This window comes from Phoca vitulina, unplaced genomic scaffold, assembly GCF_004348235.1.
Source record: "Phoca vitulina isolate PV1807 unplaced genomic scaffold, GSC_HSeal_1.0 scaffold36, whole genome shotgun sequence".
NCBI lineage: Eukaryota > Metazoa > Chordata > Mammalia > Carnivora > Phocidae > Phoca > Phoca vitulina.
Genome location: NW_022589739.1, coordinates 6807519 through 6831111, shown reverse-complemented (window position 1 = coordinate 6831111; position 23593 = coordinate 6807519). Strand labels below are relative to the sequence as shown.

The window sequence follows — 23593 nt, the reverse complement described above, 5'->3', positions numbered from 1 at the left end:
AAAGAATTTAACTAAAAGATTTATTTGAATCCAATACCCACATGCCATTCTACTATAACTGAAACAACTGATTGTTTTCTTGAATATCTTAAGTTCTATTTTATACCAAAATTTCCAAACTAAAGCAAGAAAATTACATTAAAGTAAATCCTAACAAAAAGTGGTTGAATTCTTCCCAGGAGGCTATTTTGCATTTTGGCAAGCCCTCCCCCCCTTTTTAGGCAAAAAATTCATTTACTATGAAGTGGAACCAGTGGCCTACAGATTGTACCTCTCCTCACTTGAGCTTACACTCTTTTTTTTTTTTTAAGATTCTATTTATTTGACAGAGAGATAGAGAGAGCCAGACAGCCACAAGCTGGGGGAATGGCAGAGGGAGAGGGAGAAGCAGGCACCCCGCTGAGCAAGGAGCCCAATGCAGGACTTGATCCCAGGCCCCTAGGATCATGACCTGAACTAAAGGCAGACGCTTAACCAACTGAGCCACCCAGGCATCCCTGGAGCTTACATTCTTAATGTGAGGAGATATTTGGGGCAAGCGTGAAGTAAGAGGTAAGGAGAGATAATATTGCTTTCATAAAACTTAGGAAGTCCTAGATTGGGGCATATATTTTCTTTTGAAGTGACCAAAGTGAGTAGGGTTGAGAGGGTACTGTTCTTGGAAGAACCTGAAGTAATCAGTGACAGACTAGTGATGTGAAAGACTTTTTTTTAGCACAGGGGATGGTATGGAAGACTGTGGGAACAGAAGCAATGAAATCTACTAAATACATATCAAAGTTAACAGAACAAACAAAATCAGAAAACATTTACAAAGAAATGAATGAGGAAGAGGGAGAGAAGGCCTTAAAATTGTGCACAAAGTAGGTTTTGAAATGTGTTGATGGAACTGGGCACATGGGAAGGTGAAGTAGATAGGTTATGCATTAAAAAAATTATATCAACATTTCGATTTGGAATGAAAATAATAATAGTTGTAACTAATGTTTATTAACTGTTTATTATTTGAGAAGGCAGTGAGAAAAAACTAAGAATCAAGTATGAATCAGATTCCATACTGTGAAGATGGCGGAACAATCCCTAAAACTGATTACATTTTGGGAAGGTAAAATCTATATGGAGATGCATATATGTAAGATTCTTTGTAATAAAAGACTATATGTGAGAAAGAAGACAAATATATAGAATTAAAGGTGATAGGGATTTATAGAGGCTTATACAACAGACTTTCAGAGCTGAGGAAACTAGACCAATCTTCCTTTGGAACTGCACAGTTTGGAAGAAATATGGGAATAATTCCTATAAACTTGGTATTTAATAGCAAGGTTTATCAAACTAAGCTACTATAATCATAGGATTCATGCAATATTTACTGAGTACCAGTATATGGATATTATGCATGTAACTATGTACTGCGTGCACCGCTCTAGGCACTGGTGACCTACTGTGTATAAAATGAAAATCTCTGCCCTCACGGAGGTTACACTATGGGTAGGAGAGACAAAACATAGATTAGGTGAAATGGAAATAAGTGTTATGGAGAAGATTAACCAGAGAAGAGGATATATTGAAGGGTTGTAGGGAAGGCGTCACAGAGAAGGTGATATTTAAGAACTTTCTGGAAAAGGAGCAGGAATGGGTCATTTAGATATCTGGGGGAGAGATCATTCCGGGTTGGAAGAATAGGAAGTGTGAAGGCTTGTTAGGCAGAAGCGCACCTGGTGAGGAGCACAAGGAGTCCAGCAAGGAGCGCAGGGGGGTTGGACTAAATGAGAGAGGGAATGAGAGTAGTAGAAGATAAGGTTAGGGGGATGAGGTGCAGACAGAATGTATAGGACTTCGCTAATCATAGTAATAACTTTGGCTTTTATTACAAGTGCATGGGAAGTCACTGGAAAGTTTTGAGCCAAGGACTAATATGATTTGATTTCATCTCAGATTATAAGTGGAACAGACTGGTTGTTGTGCTGAGACTAGACAGAATAATGGGGGCAAGAGCGTAAGCAGGGAGATCAGTTAGGGGATTATTAGCATAAGCCTTGTGAGAGATGATGGTTACTAAGAATTGGGTGGTAGTAGTGAGATGGTGAAAATTGGCCAGGTTCTGAATATATTTTGAGGAGAAACCTGTCACGATTCACTTATGGATTGACTGTGGGATAGGAGAGAAAAAGAGAAGACAAGGATGGCTGGCGCCAAGGTTTTGGTCTAAGTAACAAGATGGATGAAAATAATACAATATGAAGTTTCTTAATAGCCATCTTAGTCCATAATTTTAATTAACCCATTAATTTTTCTAATATTATTCCCACAAAATATTTCATTTAAACATCATTTAGGTTATTTTTTATAATGAATTAAACATTGTTTGAGGATAATCGTGATAGCAGATGACAGTCAAGATAAGTTCTTTTTGTAAATACAGAAGGTTATAGTACAATTGTTTAGGTGCTTAGGATTAAGAAATATGAAATTTCCTCTCAATCAGTTTTTCACATAGGATTTCAATTTTTTTTTTCTAATGTTAACACTGACTTTTCATAGATTCTTTCAATAAGAACCTATGGAATGCAAATAAAACATTTCTTTAGATCTAAAATAAAGAAAAATTACACAAATGAGAACTCTTGATTGCCTACTGAGGGAGAGAGAGAATCTCAAGCAGACTCTGTCAACGCAGAGCCCAATGCAGGTCTTGATCCCATGACCCCTGAGATCATAACTTGAACCGAAATCAAAAGTCAGCTGCTTAACTGACAGAGCCACCAGGCATCCCTATGTCTTTAATACTTGTGCCTTTCTATTTAGAATCTTAGGGAAGATATTTAGTCACATACAGATGTAATGGTTAGAGATACTGAGGTGAAAAGAATTTGACTAATAGTAAATTAACATCTTAAACATTAATTCTATGTTTGCCAAAGAGGAGCAACAGAATGCCAAGGGATCAGAAACCTGATATTCATATTCCCACAGCTCTCTACAATTTATAATAGCCTCTTTGATATGAGCTGAGTACTTTATGAGGTAAAGAGGGAGAGAGAATATAATTTAGCTATTATACTGTATCAATCAACAAGGAAAACTTCAACCTATCCCAGTCATTTAAAATGAGAGTATTTCAGGGCTCCTGGGTGGCTCAGTCGTTAAGCGTCTGCCTCCGGCTCAGGTCATGATCCCAAGGTCCTGGGATTGAGCCCCACATCGGGCTCCCTGCTCAGCGGGGAGCCTGCTTTTCCCTCTCCCACTCCCCCTGCTTGTGTTCCCTCTCTCGCTGTGTCTCTGTCAAATAAATAAATAAAATCTTAAAAAAAAAAAATGAGAGTATTTCTTCTACAGATTTTTGTTCACTCAACATATATCGAGTTCCTACCAGGTGCAAAGCAGTATAGGCCGTAAGAGATACAAGGATGAATCTAGATAGAGTTTCTGCCCTCAGGAGCTTACTATCTACTAAGGGAGCTTAGAACCTAAATAATTTTATTCTTAATGTAGAATTTAGTTATGAAGTATAAATAAAATGCTACTGGAGTTTAGAAGAGGCAAGATAATTTCCATTAAGGAAGATTTTATGGATGAGATGGTATTTGAGTTGGATCTTTATTTATTTTTTTTTTTTGTTAAAGATTTTATTTATTTATTTGAGAGAGAGCATGAGAGAGCGAGAGAGAGCACATGAGAGGGGGGAGGGTCAGAGGGAGAAGCAGACTCCCTGCTGAGCAGGGAGCCCGATGCGGGACTCGATCCGGAGACTCCAGGATCATGACCTGAGCCGAAGGCAGTCGCTTAACCAACTGAGCCACCCAGGCGCCCTGAGTTGGATCTTTAAAGAGACATCAAGTTTAATGGAGAAATAGTTTAATGCAGAAATAAAAAGATGTGGCAGAATTTGCAACGATGTGGATGGAACTAGAGGGTATTATGCTAAGTGAAATAAGTCAATCAGAGAAAGATAATTATCATAGGATCTCACTGATACGAGAAATTTGAGAAACAAGACAGAGGCTTATAGGGGAAGGGAGGGAAAAATGAAACAAGATGAAACCAGAGAGGGAGACAAACCATAAGAGACTCTTAATCTCAGGCAACAAACCGAGGGTTGCTGGAGTGGAGGGGTGGTGGGAGGGATGGGGTGGCTGGGTGATGGGACACTGGGGAGGGTATGCACTATGGTGAGCGCTGTGAATTGTGTAAGACTGATGAATCACAGACCTGTACCCCTGAAACAAATAATACATTATATGTTAATTAAAAAAAAAAAAGATGTGGCAGAAACTATTAGCTGATTACCCACACGCCATTCCCACCTTTCATTACCAGCAGAGCCCTAATTTTGTTTCGGTGTCTACCACTCCCTGAAATGACTCGAGTCAGTCCTGGTTAGTCTAACCTAAACCAATCATGGTAATTGCACGCAGGCCCATGGTCAGTGTATAAGAAGAGGACATGAGCTAATAGTGATCCAATGAATTGAGAAGAGGGGTCTGCTAGGTCTTTGAATGAACCAATCTAGGAGCTGCTTTGTATCAGGGTTTCTTAATAAGTGAGAAAATACATAGGGTTTTTCTTTAAAGTAGTGTAACAGGAGTTTTCTGACTTGTAACTGATGGCAATTTAAATGACAGAGGAATGGACATTCTAGCTGAAGAAACTCAATGAGCAGAGGCACCAAGGTGGGAAAGTAACAGCTCTACAGTCTTCAATTAGTTAAGCCTGGCAAGACTGGAGTGCAAAAGGTGATAGTGGTAAATAAAACAGAAAAGATAGTCTAAGATTGGTAGATTGTAGAGGACCTTGAATGCCAGGTTAATGAACTGGGACTATTTTGTAGCCAATGAAGAACTGTTGAGTTTTTAGCAGGAAAGTGATCTGAGGAGAGTTGTGCTTTAGAAAGGTTATCTTAGAATTAAGAGAAGAGTCTGGAGGTATGATGAATAATCACAGAATCTAAGGTAATATGGATGAGAAGAAGAGCCTGAACTATAGTTACAGTCTCCTAGAGGGCATGGAATTTGTCTTATGGATAAACTGGAAGCGAAACCCAGTAGAGGTAAAAGTGACAAGATCAGAGAGCTAATTACTGTGGAGAAGGCAAGAAAAGGAATCAGAATGTATGTTTTTCAGAAACCTTTGTGACTAGAGTTCTTATAAATTCACCCTTGTGTCCTTTGAAGTTGACTTTCAAATAGTCCTGAACATTATGTGCAGTGTAAATTCGCAGCTGATGGGGTTATGGGAGATACTGAGCCTATTTGAATGGATTTTACAAGTTTTTAGCTCAGTTCTTCATTTCTTCTTTACTTTATTCCTTTGCAAAGTCAAAAGTTGCAGATTCCCAGAGTTCTTTTGAGAATATGTGTATTTATAACACTGTAAAAAGAAAAAACCCTAATGAATTTAACATAAATACAATATAAACCCAATAACAAAACAAGCAAAAAACCAGAAAATAGAAAAAATATGTGGTTGGTATACAAGTTTTGAGTCTAGAAATCAAAGTATAAATAATAAACAGGATGTTGGATCAAGTTGTCAGTATTTCAATGTGTGTTCTGTTACTATGATTTGTAACACATTATACAGCATAAAGTTACATTGCTGCCCACACTAGTACCACATTAGCTACCTCTGTGACACATAATGCAAAAATTTTTAATGATGTTTCTTTGACAGCTATTATATTGCTCTTTAACATTTGGACTTTTAAAAATAATCAACTAAGTAAATGTTTAGTGTGGATAGACTCAGCTGAATTGTATTAAACTATGCTGGGTATTCTCTCTAAATCAACTGTAAACTTCAATAAGTGCCATTCACCTTCAGGCACTTAGCAAAGTCTGGAATTACTATCTGTCTTTGCTTCTCTCAACTCTTTAAAGTTCTTTTACTACTTAAATTGATTAGAACGTCTAATTTGATCAAATATCCATAATCAATCCTTCTACACTTAAAGCATAGTACTGGCAATCAACCCACTGGGAAAACATGGCATATTATTTGTGTAACCCCCGGGGTCCATGACACAAAAGAAAAAATATCCTTACCCAGTAGTTCTTTATGGGTTGATCAGGAATGGAATTCAGGGCATTCATGAATGCTTAATTTATTGGTTACATGCATATGGGTGGTTTTATTGTTTGTTGTAGGGCAGGAGTTGGGGTAGGAGAAGGCCTAGTAAAATTCATTCCTTCATTTTCAACAAAAGGTCTGTGGCCTCAAAAAGGTTAATAACCACCTATCTAATCTACCCATTGGTGGATGAGTCTTACTCATACTCTATGACAGCTGCCATTATATTTTTTGGCATAATTGATATATTCGATTATCTAAAATTTAAAAACCAAATAAAAGGCAGTGCACTGATGATGAAAAATCCATTCTATAACTAAAAATTTCTTTCTTTTTTTTTTTTAAGATTTTATTTATTTATTTGACAGAGAGAGACACAACAAGAGAGGGAACACAAGCAGGGGGAGTGGGAGAGGGAGAAGCAGGTTTCCCGCCGAGCAGGGAGCCCGATGTGGGGCTCGATCCCATGACCCTGGACCATGACCTGAGCTGAAGGCAGATGCTTAACGACTGAGCCATCCAGGCGCCCCTAACTAAAAATTTCTAAAAACAAAAACAAACCAAAGCCACACAAAACACAAAACCTAAAAATACCCAAATCTTTCTAATGGATTTTTAAATTATTAAGTGAATGAAACTATTCTTCTTAAAAGAAATGATCTCCTAAGATAACTTTAATTTTTAAGCAGTCAGCTTAGAGCTAAGTAGGGTGTCACCTTAGGATTCCATAGCCAGCTAAAATACGAAAAGAGAGGTAGAAGGATAAGAGGTCACTACCACCTCCTTTTATTATAAAAATCTCTGCTATATGGCAACTATATAACCAATGAGATTCAAACAGTTAACCTGGAGGGCAATAACACTAACAAAACTGTGTCTTCCTCAGCTTTACAAATGTTTTAGCAAATAATTTGCTAATTATTAACATTAATTTCTACTATACCACACTATTAAACGGGGCTCTAATCACCAAAAGAATTTAAGTTCGGAGTTGGAAGTCTCTATCATTCTCACCTTGGTACAGACCACACGTACAACTACTTTCCAAAAGGCAGAGGAATCAGACCCAGGCTGTACCTCAAAGAGAAGATGTTTTTCCTGGCCAGAAGCCACTTTAGCAGTTCTGAAAAGAGAAAACACATTTGTTAATTTTATGAAAAGTCTTATAAAATAATGAACCTATGTATGAAACCAGATTCAAGAAACACTTTAAAACAGAGAAGAAAATTTGAAGAAAATACAGAGACAAAAAAAAATAATGATCATAATAGATTCTTAAAACACAGGGATAGAGAATGTTTTGATTATAAACATACAACTAAGTTTTTAACATCAACGGCATAGCTCAAAGAATGATATTTATAAATCTTTTTATGTCCTATCTCAATGGTTTTTAAATGCTTAACAAAGACATCTAGAAAAAACATGTCCAAGGAATCAGGTACTTAAAGAAAAAGTTTAGCTGGTTTCACTTATCCACATTTTGACTATTGCCTCGGATGTATAAAATGTGAAAAAATCTTGCTCTTGGTTGAGTTCTAATTTAAGCAACAACACACACCTCTTTGAAAAAAAAATTTTTTTATAATTTGGGACTGGATCAAAGCAAATGATTTTGAGACACCTTAAATACAGCTTTGCTGTCTTCCTCCAGCAGAGTAATTTTAATTTAGAGAGCCATAGGATTCTAGCATAAAAATAAAACTTTTAGAAGATAATTCAGTATCTTCCCATTAATGCCAATTTAAATTAGATCAAAGATATACTTAAATATTGTGGCTCCCTTTTTTTTTTAAAAGATGTTATTTATTTATTTGACAGAGAGAGACACAGCGAGAGAAGGAACACAAGCAGGGGGAGTGGGAGAGGGAGAAGCAGGCTTCCCGCGAGCAGGGAGCCCGATGTGGGGCTCGATCCCAGGACCCTGGGATCATGACCTGAGCCGGAGGCAGACGCTTAACGACTGAGCCACCCAGGTGCCCCAATTGTGGCTCCTTTTTATCATTAGTCAAATTTCTCTCTGAGCACCAAGGGAGGTATCACCTTGGAACTAAATGACGTACAGCTAAATAGAGCCCACTGAAAATGAAGCAACTAGCCCTAGGTAGCAAAGTCTGCCAGTGAAAGTAATTCATCTGTGCCAGTTCCCAGTTGTTTTCTAGCTATCAAGCCATGCTTCTTCTGTACAGGTTTAACTTTATAATTCTCAGACAGCATTGCCCTTGTGAAATGCCCAACTCTGACCCATTGAAATCAGTTTTAAGAACTAAATGGTATTTACCCCAAAGATATAAATGTAGTGATCCGAAGGGGTAGGTGCACCCCAATGTTTATAGGAGCAATGTCCACAATAGCCAAACTATGGAAAGAGCCAAGATGTCCATCAACAGATGAATGGATAAAGATGTGGCATATGTGTGTGTGTGTGTATATATATATATATATATGTATATATATGTGTGTGTGTGTATATATATATATATATGTATATATATGTGTATATATATATATATATATAATGGAATATTATGCAGCCATCAAAAAACCAAAACCTTGCCATTTGCAACGACGTGGATAGAACTAGAGGGTATTATGCTGAGCGAAATACGTCAATCAGAGAAAGACATGTATCATATGATCTCACTGATATGAGGAATTCTTAATCTCAGGAAACAAACTGAGGGTTGCTGGAGTGGTAGGGAGTGGGAGGGATGGGGTAGCTGGGTGATAGACATTGGGGAGGGTATGTGCTATGGTGAGCACTGTGAATTGTGTAAGACTGATGAATCACAGACCTGTACCTCTGAAACAAATAACACATTATATGTTAAAAAAAAAAAAAAAAGAAGATAGTAGGAAGGGAAGAATGAAGAGGGGGAAATCGGAGGGGGAGATGAACCATGAGAGACTATGGACTCTGAGAAACAAACTGAGGGTTCTAGAGGGGAGGGGGGGGGGGATGGGTTAGCCTGGTGATGGGTATTAAAGAGGGCACATATTGAATGGAGCACTGGGTGTTATACGCAAACAATGAATCATGGAACAGTGCATCAAAAACTAATGATGTAATGCATGGCGATTAACATAACATAATAAAATAAAATTAAAAAAAAAAAGAACCAAATCCAGTCAACGTCCTATGCTAGATAAATAAAAGGAAGATGTTCTTTACCATCATTTCTGTATTACACAGTAAGCTTAGCTTGTGCATCCTTTCATATGACATATTTATCTGGTATTTTTAGGCCAAAAGGCAAAAATTTATTAAACAGATGGTCTATGTATATAAGTTCCAAGACTCTAAAGGGATGGCAAATGTCATTGATCACTCTTCATAAGAGTCAAAACAATAAACTTAAAAAAGCATTCCATTCACGATACTATTAAATTCTTAATCCATTTTTACTCCTTAAGAATATGGTCCCAGAAGTAACGCCTTAAATACTACCATTTGGATAATCTAAAAAAAGAAAAAAGTACAATGCTAGAGTTTTATGACTATATTTTTATTATAAAAGATCAGACAATATATAAACATACATAGTAAGATGTACAGTCTCCCTTCACTGCCCCCTTTTCCAACAATTTCCCAGAAACATAGTGTGTATACTTACAGTTCATTTTCTATGAATGCATATATATATTCATATAGGATCCATCCATATATCCATATAGGATCTATCTTTCTTTCCTTCTTTCTTTCTTTTTCTTTCATTCAATGAATGAAATCCAATGTTTCTTTTTATTTATTTAATTATTTTTTTAAAATTTAAATTCAATTAATTAACATATAATGTATTATTAGTTTCAGAGGAAATCCAATGTTTCTAAAAGAAACTATCTTCTAAGATAACTAACTTTTAAGACATTCTTTATTCTTCATGACTGATAATAAGAGTAGATTCTATTTTATTAGCTTCTACACAGATCAGTATAAAAATTGATATAATAAAGAATAAATTCACAAAGAAAAGGCATAGTTCTATTAGATATGTACTTTAAAGAAGGCAGAGAAATTTAAATTCCATCTTAGAAATCTATTCAAGTGTTAAAGAGATTTAAAGGTGGTAGCTAATTAGAAAATATTAATAAACAAAATACCTTATTCTTCAGTGGTGACAATAGTGAATTATTACTATTTATGTTTTTTTCTGGCAAAAATAATGCTCAGTGAACACAGAAGATTTATTTATTAACCAGATGAATTGTTTGATATATAGAAACCTGAGTGCCCTTTGACTATCCTAGGAACCTTTTTCTAGAGTGGCTATTTGCTTATTCTCTTCTATTATGCATCCCTTTAGTTCTTTCAAACAAGAATCAATTTATAAGCCTATGTCTAAAATTCAATTTTAAGTTCGTTTGGTTTCTTTGTTCCTATTATATGTTTTAAAATAGACACATAGCAAGTCTTGTAGTAGGTGATACTCAATATATATTTGCTAACTGCTGCTGAAACATTCAGTCTTACCAATCAATATTTCTGGTTACCTCTTAGATAGTCATGCCATGTGGGGCATATGTCAGGGAGAAAAAATAAAATGAAAAAGAGCAAGGCTTACATATCATTAAGTTCAGCTACTCTCCCAAGAAATTCTTCGTAAGTTAAGGAGCCACTTTCTCGAACCAATGTGACATGTTTTGCTACTTTTTCTGGTAACTTGTTAAGAACCAACTGTGTCTGATCTGAAATTTGCTGTCCCATGATGAAAGGATGTCTTGAAATCCAGAAACAGTGTTGCTTCACATAGTTACCTGTCAAATATATACAAAAGTTACTTTTATATACACTATAAAAACAGCAATATACTCATCCCTTCAAGAAAATAAAAACTGGGAATACTGTTGAGAGTTCAGCAGACTTAAATGAGTCTAAGGTGGAATTTATTTAAATAACTATATTTTTATTTTTTTAACGATTTTTTAGAAGATTTTATTTATTTGACAGAGAGAGAGAGAGAGAACAAGCACAACCAGGGGGAGCGGCAGAGGCAGAAGGAGAAGCAGGCTTCACTGAGCAGGGAGCCTGATGTGGGGCTTGATCCCAGGACCCTGGGATCATGACCTGAGCTGAAGGCAGACACTTAACCGACTGAGTCACCCAGGCATCCCTAAAGGACTATATTTTAATTTATTTATTTAAAAGATTTTATTTATTTATTTGACAGAGAGAGACACAGCAGGAGAGGGAACACAAGCAGGGGGAGTAGGAGAGGGAGAAGCAGGCTTCCCATGGAGCAGGGAGCCCAATGTGGGGATCGATCCCAGGACACTGGGATCATGACCTGAGCCGAAGGCAGACACTTAACAACTGAGCCACCCGGGCGCCCCCTAATGACTGTATTTTTAAAGTAAAGATTTATATTTCTATTTTTTAAAAGATTTTATTTATTTATTTATTTGACAGAGAGCGAGAGAGTGAGCACAAGCAAGGGGAGCAGCAGAGGGAGAGGGAGAAGCAGGCTCTCCGCTGAGCAGGGAGCTTGATGCAGGGCTCAATCCCAGGATCCTGGGATCATTACCTGAGCAGAAGGCGGATGCTTAACCAACTGAGCCACCCAGGCGCCCCTATATTTCTATTTTTTAAGATCAGATAGCAAATGAAAAAACAGGATTCACTTATCGGTAGGGTGGTAAACGTCTAATTCCTCTAATTTTGCCAACTCAAAACCATTACACACACACACACAGGCCACAGGCATTTAAGTGCTTGTATTTAATAGGAAGCTTGTTTACATAATTTCCCCAACATTTCCTGACTACTTACCATGTGTCAGACTACTAACTAAGGGCTTCCCATATATTATCACATTTATTTCTTACAATAATCCTAAGAGGTAGGCATTATTATATTCCTATTTCTACAGATAAGGAAATAGAGCTAAGTAACTTACCTAAAATGGTAAGTGGTTGAAGTGAACTTTGAACTTATGTTTTCAGACTCTTTTTTTTTTCTTTTTTCTTTTATTTATTTCTTTGACAGAGAGAGACACAGAGAGAGACACAGCGAGAGAGGGAACACAAGCAGGGGGAGTGGGAGAGGGAGAAGGAGGCTTCTCGTGGAGCAGGGAGCCCGATGCGGGGCTTGATCCCAGGACCCTGGGATCATGACCTGAGCCGAAGGCAGACACTTAATGATTGAGCCACCCAGGTGCCCCACGTTTTCAGATTCTATTGTTCATATTCTTGAGCACTATGATACACCAAGATATATAATCATGATATAATTACATCAGCCAAGTAACATTTGTTGTTGAATTACTTTATTTGTAAATGTGCAACTTACTTTTAATTGTAAAATATATGCAAATTAAACAGGTTTTTGGTTTGAACACCTAAGAAAATTAAAATATTGGACATTTTTTTTTTCAAAGATTTTATTTATTTGAGAGAGAGGATGAGAGGAGAGAGAGAGCACATGAGAGGGGGGAGGGTCAGAGGGAGAAGCAGACTCCCTGCTGAGCAGGGAGCCCGATGCGGGACTCGATCCCGGGACTCCAGGATCATGACCTGAGCCGAAGGCAGTCGCTTAACCAACTGAGCCACCCAGGCGCCCAATATTGGACAATTTAACCACCTCCCATTTTCTGCTTAGAAAAAAAAAAAAGATAGCACTTTCACTTTCTAACTTCTCCAGGCGTTTTAAACTTAAGAGTTTATATAATTTGTTTTCTAAGTATGAAGGTGATATTTTAGTTAAAAGGTCAGATCACTACTTTAATAATCTATAAATAAGTATAGTATAGATCAGTAAGTTATTGAATTGACTTAAAAATGTAATCACAAAACATTTAACAACTAAAGTCTTGAAAGATATAAGTCTATGATTATGGCTAGAGAAGAATTGAATGTGTTTATTCTACAAAGTTTTTTCCCTTGGTAAATAATGATTTATCAGAATATCAAGTATTGAGAATGTGATTAAAATAGAAAATAGGGGTGCCTGGGTGGCTCAGTCGATAAGCGTCTGCCTTCAGCAGAGGTCATGATCCTAGGGTCCTGGGATGGAGGCCCGCATCAGGCTCTCTGCTCAGCAGAGAGCTTGCTTCTCCCTCTCCCATTCCCCCTGCTTGTGTCCCCTCTCTCCCTGTGTCTCTATCAAATAAATAAATAAAATCTTTAAAAAAAAATAGAAAATAAAGTTTTAGTATTTTTGTCTATGCTGACCTATTCTGTAACTTAATATGAAAATCTCTATTCAGCACAAATACTACTACTAATAGTAAAAGCAGCTAATACTTGTGATCACTCCCCTTGTGATCTTCTAAGTACACAATCTTCTAAGCACTTTACATGTATTTACGAACTCAGTCATTCATAACCCCATAATAACCATTTCATAGATGAAGAAACAAGCACAGAGAGGTTAAAGTAACAAAGTCACATAGCTAATAGGGTTTTTTTGTAATACAAAGTTAGAAGAAGAAAAAAGCAGGGGTCCCTGGGTGGCTCAGTCGATTGAGCTGCCAACTCTTGATTTCGGCTGGGGTCATTTTCTCAGGGTGGTGAGATCAGCCCTGCCTCAGGCTCCCCAGCAGGGACTCTGCTTGAGACGCTCTCTCCTTCTGCCCGCCCCCCACCAGCCCCTGCATGCGAGGGCATGCGCTCGCACACACACTCTCTCTCTAAAATAAATAAATAAATCTTAAAAAAAAAAGAAGAAAAAAGAATTACAGTTAAAAAAAAATCTGATCCCCCTCCCCAAGAAATTCCATTTTATCTACTCACCAAAAACTATCATTTTTATTGTACACAAATTAACAGTCATATAAAGCAGGTTAAATAGTAACAATTTTATAGAAAAAGTTTGCCAGGAAGTCTGCTTTATTATTTATTAAAAAATAATAAAACTCTAACTCTAAAATATAAAATATGTATAACTCTAAAATATAAAACCATTCACAATAAGAGTTCTCACTAACTATAAATATGTAAATTTGCTTTTGGTATTAAAATTTAAGTTACTGTATTTGAGATTTATTCTTTTAGTCACATTAAATAAAGGAAAAGTACAATTATACTAAAAAAGAAAACCCAACAATTACTGTTTTGAATCTGAGCCTACTTGGCAACGATAAATATTACATTACTGAGATAAATGAAAGGAAGTTGTTGAGGAAGATCCAGGTCACCAAAAAAATCTCCGAAGGCGAAATTATGTATTTTAAATATAGCCAAGTAGATTCATAGTAACTGTATCCAAAGAGAAAGATCTTAGTTTAGAGATGGTCTCTAGGGTATTCAACATTAGTGATTTCTGGTTTCACAGCCTAGTAAAATATCAAAGTACCATGGTTTGCGCATTTATTTTTATTCTGAGTAAAGATAGTTTCCAAAAATAGGCAAAAATATCCCCAAAACTTAACAAAAAATTTAAAATGAACCATTTATAATTTGAAAAGTAGAAGAATATTAAAATAAGTCTTTCCCAAGAAGGCAGTAACTTCACACTGACATACACTACACATATACATGTACATTTTGTCCTTGTTTTTCTTGTTCCAATTCAAACGTATAAAAACATCATCGGGAGTTGGGGATGTAAACTGGTGGTGGGGAGCCACCACTGTACATGGCCTTTTTAAGGCCATGGGGATACAATAGTGAGCAAAAGAAACATGGTTCTTGCCATCATGGAGCATATGATACAGTGGGGAAGAGATAACAATCACACCAATAAATACATAATTATAAGATGAGAAAAGCTAAGCCAAACAAGTACAGGGTACTACAAAAGCCTATAAAAGGGAGGCTTGACCTAGTGTTATGTCAGGGAAATCCTTGGACAAACAACATTTTATTTGAGATCAGTTAGAGTTAACCAAATAGGGGCAGAGGCATGGAGAGGAAAGGACATTGCAGGCAGAGGTTATAGAGTGTCTAATGTAGGAAGGAGCATGGTGCCTTTGAGGTAATAAAAAAAGGCTAGAGTGACTAAAGCAGAGGGAGAGGGAGACCAGTACCAAGAGATGGTCTGTTTACCGTTTTACTGATGACCTGAAACAAGCCTGCAAGCCTGCCCATCGAAGTGGATGGCTAAAATTGGTATGAATGAATAGTGTCCACTGAGTACTAGGATCAAGACTGAAATTGATAATGATTTTCTGAAATGGAGTAAGTTATGTCAAATATGACTAAAAGTTAAACCCTGAATGTTTTGAAAAGTCAACTGCACAAAAACATAGATAAGATGTGCTTAAAAGCAGTTAAAATATAAAGTCTGAGGGTTTCAGTCAACATAAGTCAGCAGTAAAATAAGGACAAGATGTTAAAATAGTCCTAAACACTTGCTAGAAGCAGATGTCCAGAGCAAGACCCTAGCTCTATTGTGTTCTGTAATGGGCCTACCACACTGAAGTACTGTAATCAGCCCTAGGCAGTTAAAGCTTTTTTTTTTTTTTTTTTTCCGTTTTTTCTTTTAAGGGAGGGTTGGGGAGGGAGGGACAGAAGGGGAGGGAAAATCTTAAGCAGGCTCCCTGCCCAGCCCAGAGCCTGATACGGGGCTTGATCTCACAACCCCGAGATCATGACCTGAGCTGAAATCAAGGGTTGGCTGACTGGGCCACCCAGGCACCCCTAAGCAGTCACACTTTTAAAGGGCATTAATCATTTTAACATAACCGGAAGAGTATACAAGATGTTACGGATCTAGAAAAGGAAACAAAGTGATTTATTCTAGATAATAATTCAGTAACAACCAATAGGTTTGTTCAAACATTTGAAGAGATTTCATGTAGAAGAGGAAGTAAGATTTATTTTATATAGTTACAGTGAAAAAAATGGCCAGTAAGTGTGAATTAGGCAAATTCAGGTCAAATAAGAAGTTCCTATCACCCACAATTATCCAAAGGTATTAAGGGCTGTCTTGTATGTCAGCTTGTTTTCATCGGAAGTGTGGAGGTGTTTAAATAAAGATTAGAAATTCATCTAATGAGTAAGTTTTAGAGATTTTTGCTTGGGTGAGAAATAGAATAGGTGACTTCTAACCTAGTATTTCATTCCAAAATACCGCCCCTACCAAACAGATATTTAAAAAGAAGCCGAGGTCACTTATTTATTGAGTTGAAAATGGTCCCTTTTGTTTCTGCATTGTTTTGATCTGACGCCCTAACTTTGAATAAGGTTTATAATTTGAGGCAGCATATTAACCTTTTATCTGGTAATCGCACTTGGTATCTGGGAAACCTAATCACTAACTCCTCTGATTAAAAGGCGACACTAGGGACGCCTGGGTGGCTCAGTCAGTTAAGTGTCTGCCTTCGGCTCAGGTCATGATCCCGGAGTCCTGGGATCGAGTCCCGACATCGGGCTCCTTGCTCAGCAGGGGAGTCTGCTTCTCCCTCTGCCTGCTGCTCCCCCCTGCTTGTGCTTTCTCTCTCTCTCCCTGGCAAATAAATAAATAAATAAAATCTTAAAAAAATAAATAAATAAAAGGCGACACTATTTAGACACTAAGAGAGCCTGGGCAGTGGTTCTCAACCTGGTTCAGTGGATAGGGTCTGGAATTTACAGTTCACTCTGAATACCATAAAATAATGATAATGATAAATATTAATACCCACCACTAGCATAAAAATATGGCTCTGTGATCTATGCGCATTATAAAACCAAACCAAGGGTGCATGTTCACAAAAACAGTCTATTGTGGCCACCCTCTAGTCACCTGCCACTGGTTTTTCAGTGTCCCTCTTCGGTGACTCTGCACATTCTTTTATAAAATAGCACATATCATCAGTTAGGTCACTTGATCATCCCCCTCTGTGAGATTCCTGAGGATAGTAGCTGTGTTCTCTCTTCTGGTAGATACATAAGCATACTATAAATGTTTATGAACAGATACAGTAAATATTGTTGACAGGGTTTATTATTGTTCACTTAGTATTCTTTTGACTTTTGCTAATTTGTTCATCCATCTAGTAATCACTTGGAGAGAAACTGAAATTTTAAAAATACATGAAAGAAAAAATATAAAATTGTAAAAATGTATCACTAAATTAACTTGTACATAAATTGAGAAATATTCATTATTTGATATTATCAAAATAATTACCTCTAGATAATGGAATAGTAGTATAGCATAGGAATATAATTTGCAAACTGCTGGCATAGATTCAGCAAAAGATAAATCTCCCGTAAAAAGATTTCAAAGAACTAGCAGCTCTCATACTACTATGCCACCTATAATTTAGTCCTTTCTGGCAGGATATAAAGGCACACCTTGTTTTATTGCACATGGCTTTACTGTGCTTCACAAATATTGCCTTTCCACCCCCAACCCCAAATTGAAGGTTTGTGGCAACCTGCATGGAGCAAGTCTATTGGTGCCATTTTTCCAAAAGCATTTGCTCACTTCATCTGTTGTAACATTTTAGTAATTCTTGCAATATTTCAAACTTTTTCATTATTATTATATTTGTTATGGTAATCTGTGATCAGTGATCTTTGAGGTTACTATTGCAATTGTTTTGGGGTGCCATGAACTGCACCCATATAAGACAGCAAACTTAACTGATAAATGTGTATATTCTGACTGCTCCATGGACTAGCTGTTCCCCTGATCTCTCTCCTTCTCCATTAGCCTCCCCATTCCCTGAGACACAACAATATTGAAATTAGGCAAATTAATAACCCTACAACAGCCTCTAAGTGTTTAAGTGAAAGGAAGAGTCACTCGTCTCTCACTTTAAGTCAAAAGCTAGAACTGATTAAGCTTAATAAAGAAGACATGTCGTGGGGCGCCTGGGTGGCTCAGTCGTTAAGCGCCTGCCTTCGGCTCAGGTCATGATCCCAGAGTCCTGGGATCGAGCCCCGCATCAGGCTCCCTGCTCCGCGGGAAGCCTGCTTCTCCCTCTCCCACTCTCTCTGCTTGTGTTCCCTCTCTCGCTGTGTCTCTCTCTGTCAAATAAATAAATAAAATCTTTAAAAAAAAGAAGACATGTCGAAAGCTGAAACAGGCCAAAAGCTAGGCCTCTTGCACCAGTTAACCAAGTTGTGAATGCAAAAGAAACGTTCTTGAAAAAAATTAAAAGTGCTACTCCAGGGAAAACACAAATGATAAGAAAGTGAAACAGCTTCATTGCTGATATGGAGAAAGTTTTAGTGGTCTAGATAGAGGATCGAACCAGCCACACCATTCCCTTAAGCCAGAGCCTAATCCAGAGCAAGGTCCTAACCACCTTCCCATTCTATGAAGGCTGAGTGTGGTGAGGAAGCTGCAGAAGAAAAGTTTGAAGCAAGCAGAGGTTGGTTCATGAGGTTTAAAGAAAGAAGTCATCTCTGTAACATTCAAGTGCAAGGTAAAGCAGCAAGTGCTGATATAGAAGCTGCAGCAAGTTATCCAGAAGATCTAGCTCAGATAAGTCATGAAGGTGGCTACACTAAACAACAGACTTTCAGTGTAGATCAAACAGTCTTCTGTTGGAAGAAGATGTCCTCTAGGACTTTCATAGCTAGAAAGGAGAAGTCAATGCCCGGCTTCAAAGCTTCAAAGGACAGGCTGGCTCTCTTATTAGGGGCTAATGCAGTTGGTGACTTTTTTTTTTTTTTTTTGAAGATTTTATTTATTTATTTGAGAGAGAGAGAGTGCAAGCAGGGGCAGTTGGCGGAGGGACAGGGAGAAGCTCAATCCCAGGACCCTGGTATCATGATCTGAGCTGAAGGCAGATGCTTAACTGACTGAGCCACCCAGGCGCCCCTGCAGTTGGTGACTTTATTTACTTTATTTTTAAAAGATTTTATTTATTTATTTGATAGAGACAGCGAGAGAGGGAACACAAGCAGGAGGAGTGGGAACGGGAGAAGCAGGCTTCCCACCGAGCAGGGAGCCCAATTCGGGGCTCAATCCCAGGACCCTGGGATCATGACCTGAGCCGAAGGCAGACGCTTAACGACAGAGCCACCCAGGCGCCCCTGCAGTTGACTTTAAATTGAAGCCAATGCTCATTAACCATTCCAATCATCTGAGGGCCCTTAAGAATTATGCTCAATCTACTCTGCCTATGCTCTAAAAATGGAACAATAAAGTCTGGATGATAGCACAACTGTTTACAATATGGCTTACTAAATTTTTTAAGCCCACTGTAGAGACGTACTGCTCAGAAAAAAGGATTCCTTTCAAATTATTACTGCTCATTGACAATGCACCTGGTCACCCAAGAGCTCTGATGGAGATGTACAGTGAGATTAATATTGTTTTCATGTCTGCTGACACAACATCCATTCTGTAGCCCATGGATTAAGGAGTAATTTCAAGTCTTATTCGTTAACATTTTGTGAGGCTATAGCTACCACAGATAGCAATTCCTCTGATGGATCCGGGGCAAAGTCAAATGAAAACCTTCTGGAAATGATTCACCATTCCAGATCCGTTAAGAACATTCATGATTCATGGGAAGAAGTGAAAATATCAATGTGAATAGAAGTTTGCAAGAAGTTGATTCTAACCCTCATGGATGACTTTGAGGGGTATAAGACTTTAGTGGAGGAGATAACTGCAGATGTGGTGGAAAGAGCAAGAGAACGAGAATTAGAAGTAGAGTCTGAAGATGTGAATGAATTGCTGCAATCTCATGACAAAACATCAATGGATAAGGAGTTGCTTCTTATGGATGAGCAAAGAAAGTGGTTTCTTGAGATAGAATCTATTTTTGGTGAAGATGTGGTGAAGACTGTTTAAATGAAAACAAAGGATTTAGAATATTACATAAACTTAGTTGGTAAAGCAGTGGCAGGATTTGAGAAGTCAGTTTGAAAATTGACTCCAATTTTGATAACATTACATGCTAGAGAGAAATCATTCATGAAAGCAAGAGTCAATTGATGAGGCAAACTTAATTACTGTCTTAGTTTAAGAAATTGCCATAGCCACCCCAACCTTCAACCACCACCCTGATCAATCAACAGCCATCAACACTGAGGCAAGACCTTCCACCAACAAAAAAAAAAATTACGACTTGCTGGAAGCTCAGATGATGGTTAGCATTTTTTAGCAATAAAGTATTTTTTAAATTAAGGTATATACGTTGTTTTTTTTTAAGACATAATGCTGTTGCACACTTTAAATAGACTACAGTATAGTGTAAACATAACTTTTACATGCACTGGGAAACCAAAAAATTCATTTGACTCGCTTTACTGCAATATTCACTTTACTGTGGTGGTCTGTTACTGAACCTGCAATATCTCCAAGGTATGCCTGTAATGTGCTTTCAAAAAACCAGGATTGAAGGATTTTCTAAATAAAGAACAAATGTTATTTTGAAACTCATAAGGATGTCAAGGATTCCAAAAATGCCACATTCTCTAGTGGGTGGTAACATACACTTGATCACTTCTTTTTCTAACAAATGAATTGTTGTAGTTCAAATATTCATTACAAAGATATAAAAATCACATCATGGGTAACTGGCAAAACAAAAAACAAAACAAAGCAAAAACTTCCATGAATGTTTAAACCATATCCATTCATAAAAGGATTTAAAGCAATGTTAAGAAGCCTAAAAAGTACAGTAAAATGACTAGGTGACAAGTACTGTAGTATTTAGAAAACCCCTCTGAAACCTGTTCTCCATGAAATTTTTGTATCGACTTCTTTACTTACAAAAATGATATTTATAATTGAAATAATCATCAACTACTTTCATTGTTAAGTCAGCTTTAACATCAGTGGTAAAAACTAAGTTCTAAAAACTAGATCCTTAAGGGTATTATTTATTTTATTACTCACTGCTTAATTAAACTCTAGATCTGTAAGCAGATATCAGCTGTTCTGCAAGACAAGAAATTAATAGCAACTATTAACAGATTCTAAGGAAACAATTAGACCAGTTACTATAGGAGCTGGAATACTTGTTCTGGGCCCAAAGATCTTAATTAGAAAAAAAAAATTATAGAAAGAAAAATTACAAAAAGAGAGTACTTAAGATTAAGACTATGGATTTCTGATAGCACTGCTGTGTTTACTAAATACATTTCATATTTAGAAAAACACACCAACTATACTTGTAAGAACTCTCTCTGGACCTTCCCTGCCTTTTTGGGAGAAGGGGAACGGAAGTGTATTAAGTGTTTAGACATGAAGTAAGAAGGATCAGGCTACACAGTTCACTTACACCAAATGACAAAGAACACATTTTGGAAACCTACGGTCATATTCTGGAGGAAACTACTTAGAAACTGCAGTCAGGCAGAATCAAACGAAAGGAGAAAAACCCATACTACTTTTGAGTTCTTAATTCAGAAAGCATCACTTCTTTTTTTTTTTTTTTTTCCCAGTATAGAGGTTACTGATTTAGGATCGTTGATCCATGGCACCTCATAGCCCAGATGAAATTCTGAATGGATGGAACTTATTTTATAGCAAGAATGGGCAGAGGAGAGCTGGAAAAGAATAACTTTATGCAGAAGATCTAAGACTTACAAACCATAGTAAGTGTTAAGGCAGCTTTATAAATACACCAGAGCGAAGAACACAGACTGAAATTTAATAAAAGGGCTGGGGATAAATTTGAATAACAGCAGTAAATCCACATTTTGTAATACAATACACATAAAAGAATAAATCACTTCAAAAGCTAACACAGAAGGCTTCCTTTCCAGGAATAGTTACTACAAGTATTAGCAAGGTGACTTTTTGTCTCCGACGGGGCCAAGGTAGCTGGTTCGACCAGGTAAGCCCTTTGGGAAGATGGGCAGTGTAAGGTAATTTAGCAATGGAGGGCCAGCTAAGCAGACCGACCTGGCCATTTCTGAGCTATCGCCTGAGGCAAGGGTTTCTAATCTGGGGTGTCCAGTGCGGCAGGGGCACACAGGTTTCTGCAGCATCGGTGTGTTTGCTATGCACACCCGCCACCCTCCGGCCATCCTAGCCGCCTCTGCCCCTCCTCAAGCGCACCTGCACTTTTAACCAACAGCTATGTCCGCCGGCCCACTGACTGCGCCGGCGGCAATATTCAAAAGCGGTTCCCGGCTCAAGGAGGACAAACTCTCTCCTGGTTCCACAGAATCACCCCTCCTCCGGGACAGGCCATCTGCAGCCCTGGTCACTGGAAACTGTCGGGTTGGGGACACAGCGTCCACGGAAAGGCCTCCCAAGCCAGCGCTGAGCCCTAAGCCGAGGCCTAGGAAGGGTGGCGGGGCCAGGCCTGTTTCCCCAATGAAGCGCCTCTCAGCAGCTGAGGACTGGCCGGTGTTTCTCCTCCCAGCCCTAGGGTCTTGGAGTAACAAGGAAAGGAACGGCGAAAGGACAGCCCCGCGCAGCTCACCCCAGGTTCAAGGCATCGCGCTTCCGGCGGCAGCAGCTCCGCCTCAGCCCGCAGCTCAGACCCGCAGGCGGCGGCGACGCTGGCTCGGCCTGCGACTGGGTCGCACCTCAGTGACGCAGAAGCCCTGCCCCCAGCGTGTTGCCTGGAAACGGTGCCCAACCTCTCACGGCAGTCCTGCGCTCCCGCGCTCTCGCGCCGCTTTGTCTGAGGACCTTCGACGCCCGAGCCCCGGAAGCCGTCTGAGAGGGGAGGGTGGAGGCCCAGGAGTGGGCCGTGCCCGAGAGGCGGCGGGAGAAGCCACGCCTGGCAGGCTCTTTGAGGCGCGGCTGTGTGAGGTGGCCTTGGCTCCGGCCTGGCCGGCTGCCGCCTCTCCTGGCGCCATCTCCCGAGCCGCTGTCGAGGGCCCAGCTGGTGACAAAGGCCGCACTGTAAATCCCGGGTTTGGGCAAGGGTTGGAGTCCAAGCCACTCCTTATTAGGCCTCCAACCTCCCCCTGGTCATAGCTGCACAAAGGTAATCTTGTTACTTTACCATGAGATGGGGCCGATTATACTCACCTAGCTAGGTTAAGAAGTATAAAAGACTGTATGGAAAGTAATTAGCACGGGGTCCCAAAAGGTAAGCCCTCATAAATGGCAGCAGTTACTATGAACAAATGCTGGTGGTACTGTTGCTGTCCCTTAAGCATCTGTTGTGTGCCACGTACTATACTAGGTCACCTTCCAGGCATTGCTCTTGTTTAAGTAGTTTGCCCAAAGTTACATAGCCAGTAAACAGCAGAGCAAGGATTTAAAACTACTTATAGTAGCTTAAACTAAATTAAGCTACTTAGCAGCTAAATTAAAATTTATGATTCTTAATGTTTGGACACTTGTCCTTCAATCATTTGTAGATTTATACTGTGAAGAATTAATCCTGCCCTCTAATAATGGATAATATTTATTGACCATTAGAACAAGCCCTGTTCTAAGTACTTTAAAGGTATTAATTTAATCCTCATAGCAATCCTGTGAGGTAGGTATTATTAACACCTTCATTTTACAGTTGAAGAAACAGGAAAATCAATTGAATTTTCTAAATTATAAAACTCATAGACTAGAATATAAGAAAAAAACTCAGTTACTTTGGATTTGGCAAAGATTTCTTAAACATGGCACAAAAAGCATAAATCTTAAAAGGGAAAAAATTAGTAAGTTTTACTTTATCAAAATTAAAACTTCTTTTCAAAACATACTTAATAAAGTAAAGAGGCAAGACTGGGA

At 38.4% G+C, this 23593-nt stretch overlaps 1 protein-coding gene across 1 annotated transcript in view; it reads right to left on the bottom strand.

The window, feature by feature from the left end:
* RNF141 (ring finger protein 141) overlaps positions 1-22780 on the bottom strand; it is a 35234-nt gene extending 12454 nt beyond the window's left edge. Inside the window, exons 1-3 of the mRNA XM_032426954.1 lie at positions 22332-22780; positions 10632-10824; positions 7084-7192 (exon numbers count right to left, since the gene is read on the bottom strand). Coding sequence (XP_032282845.1) covers positions 7084-7192; positions 10632-10774 — 252 coding nt within the window. The 5' untranslated portion in view covers positions 10775-10824; positions 22332-22780. The remainder of the gene's footprint in view (positions 1-7083; positions 7193-10631; positions 10825-22331) is intronic.
* Between the last annotated feature and the right edge of the window lie 813 nt (positions 22781-23593).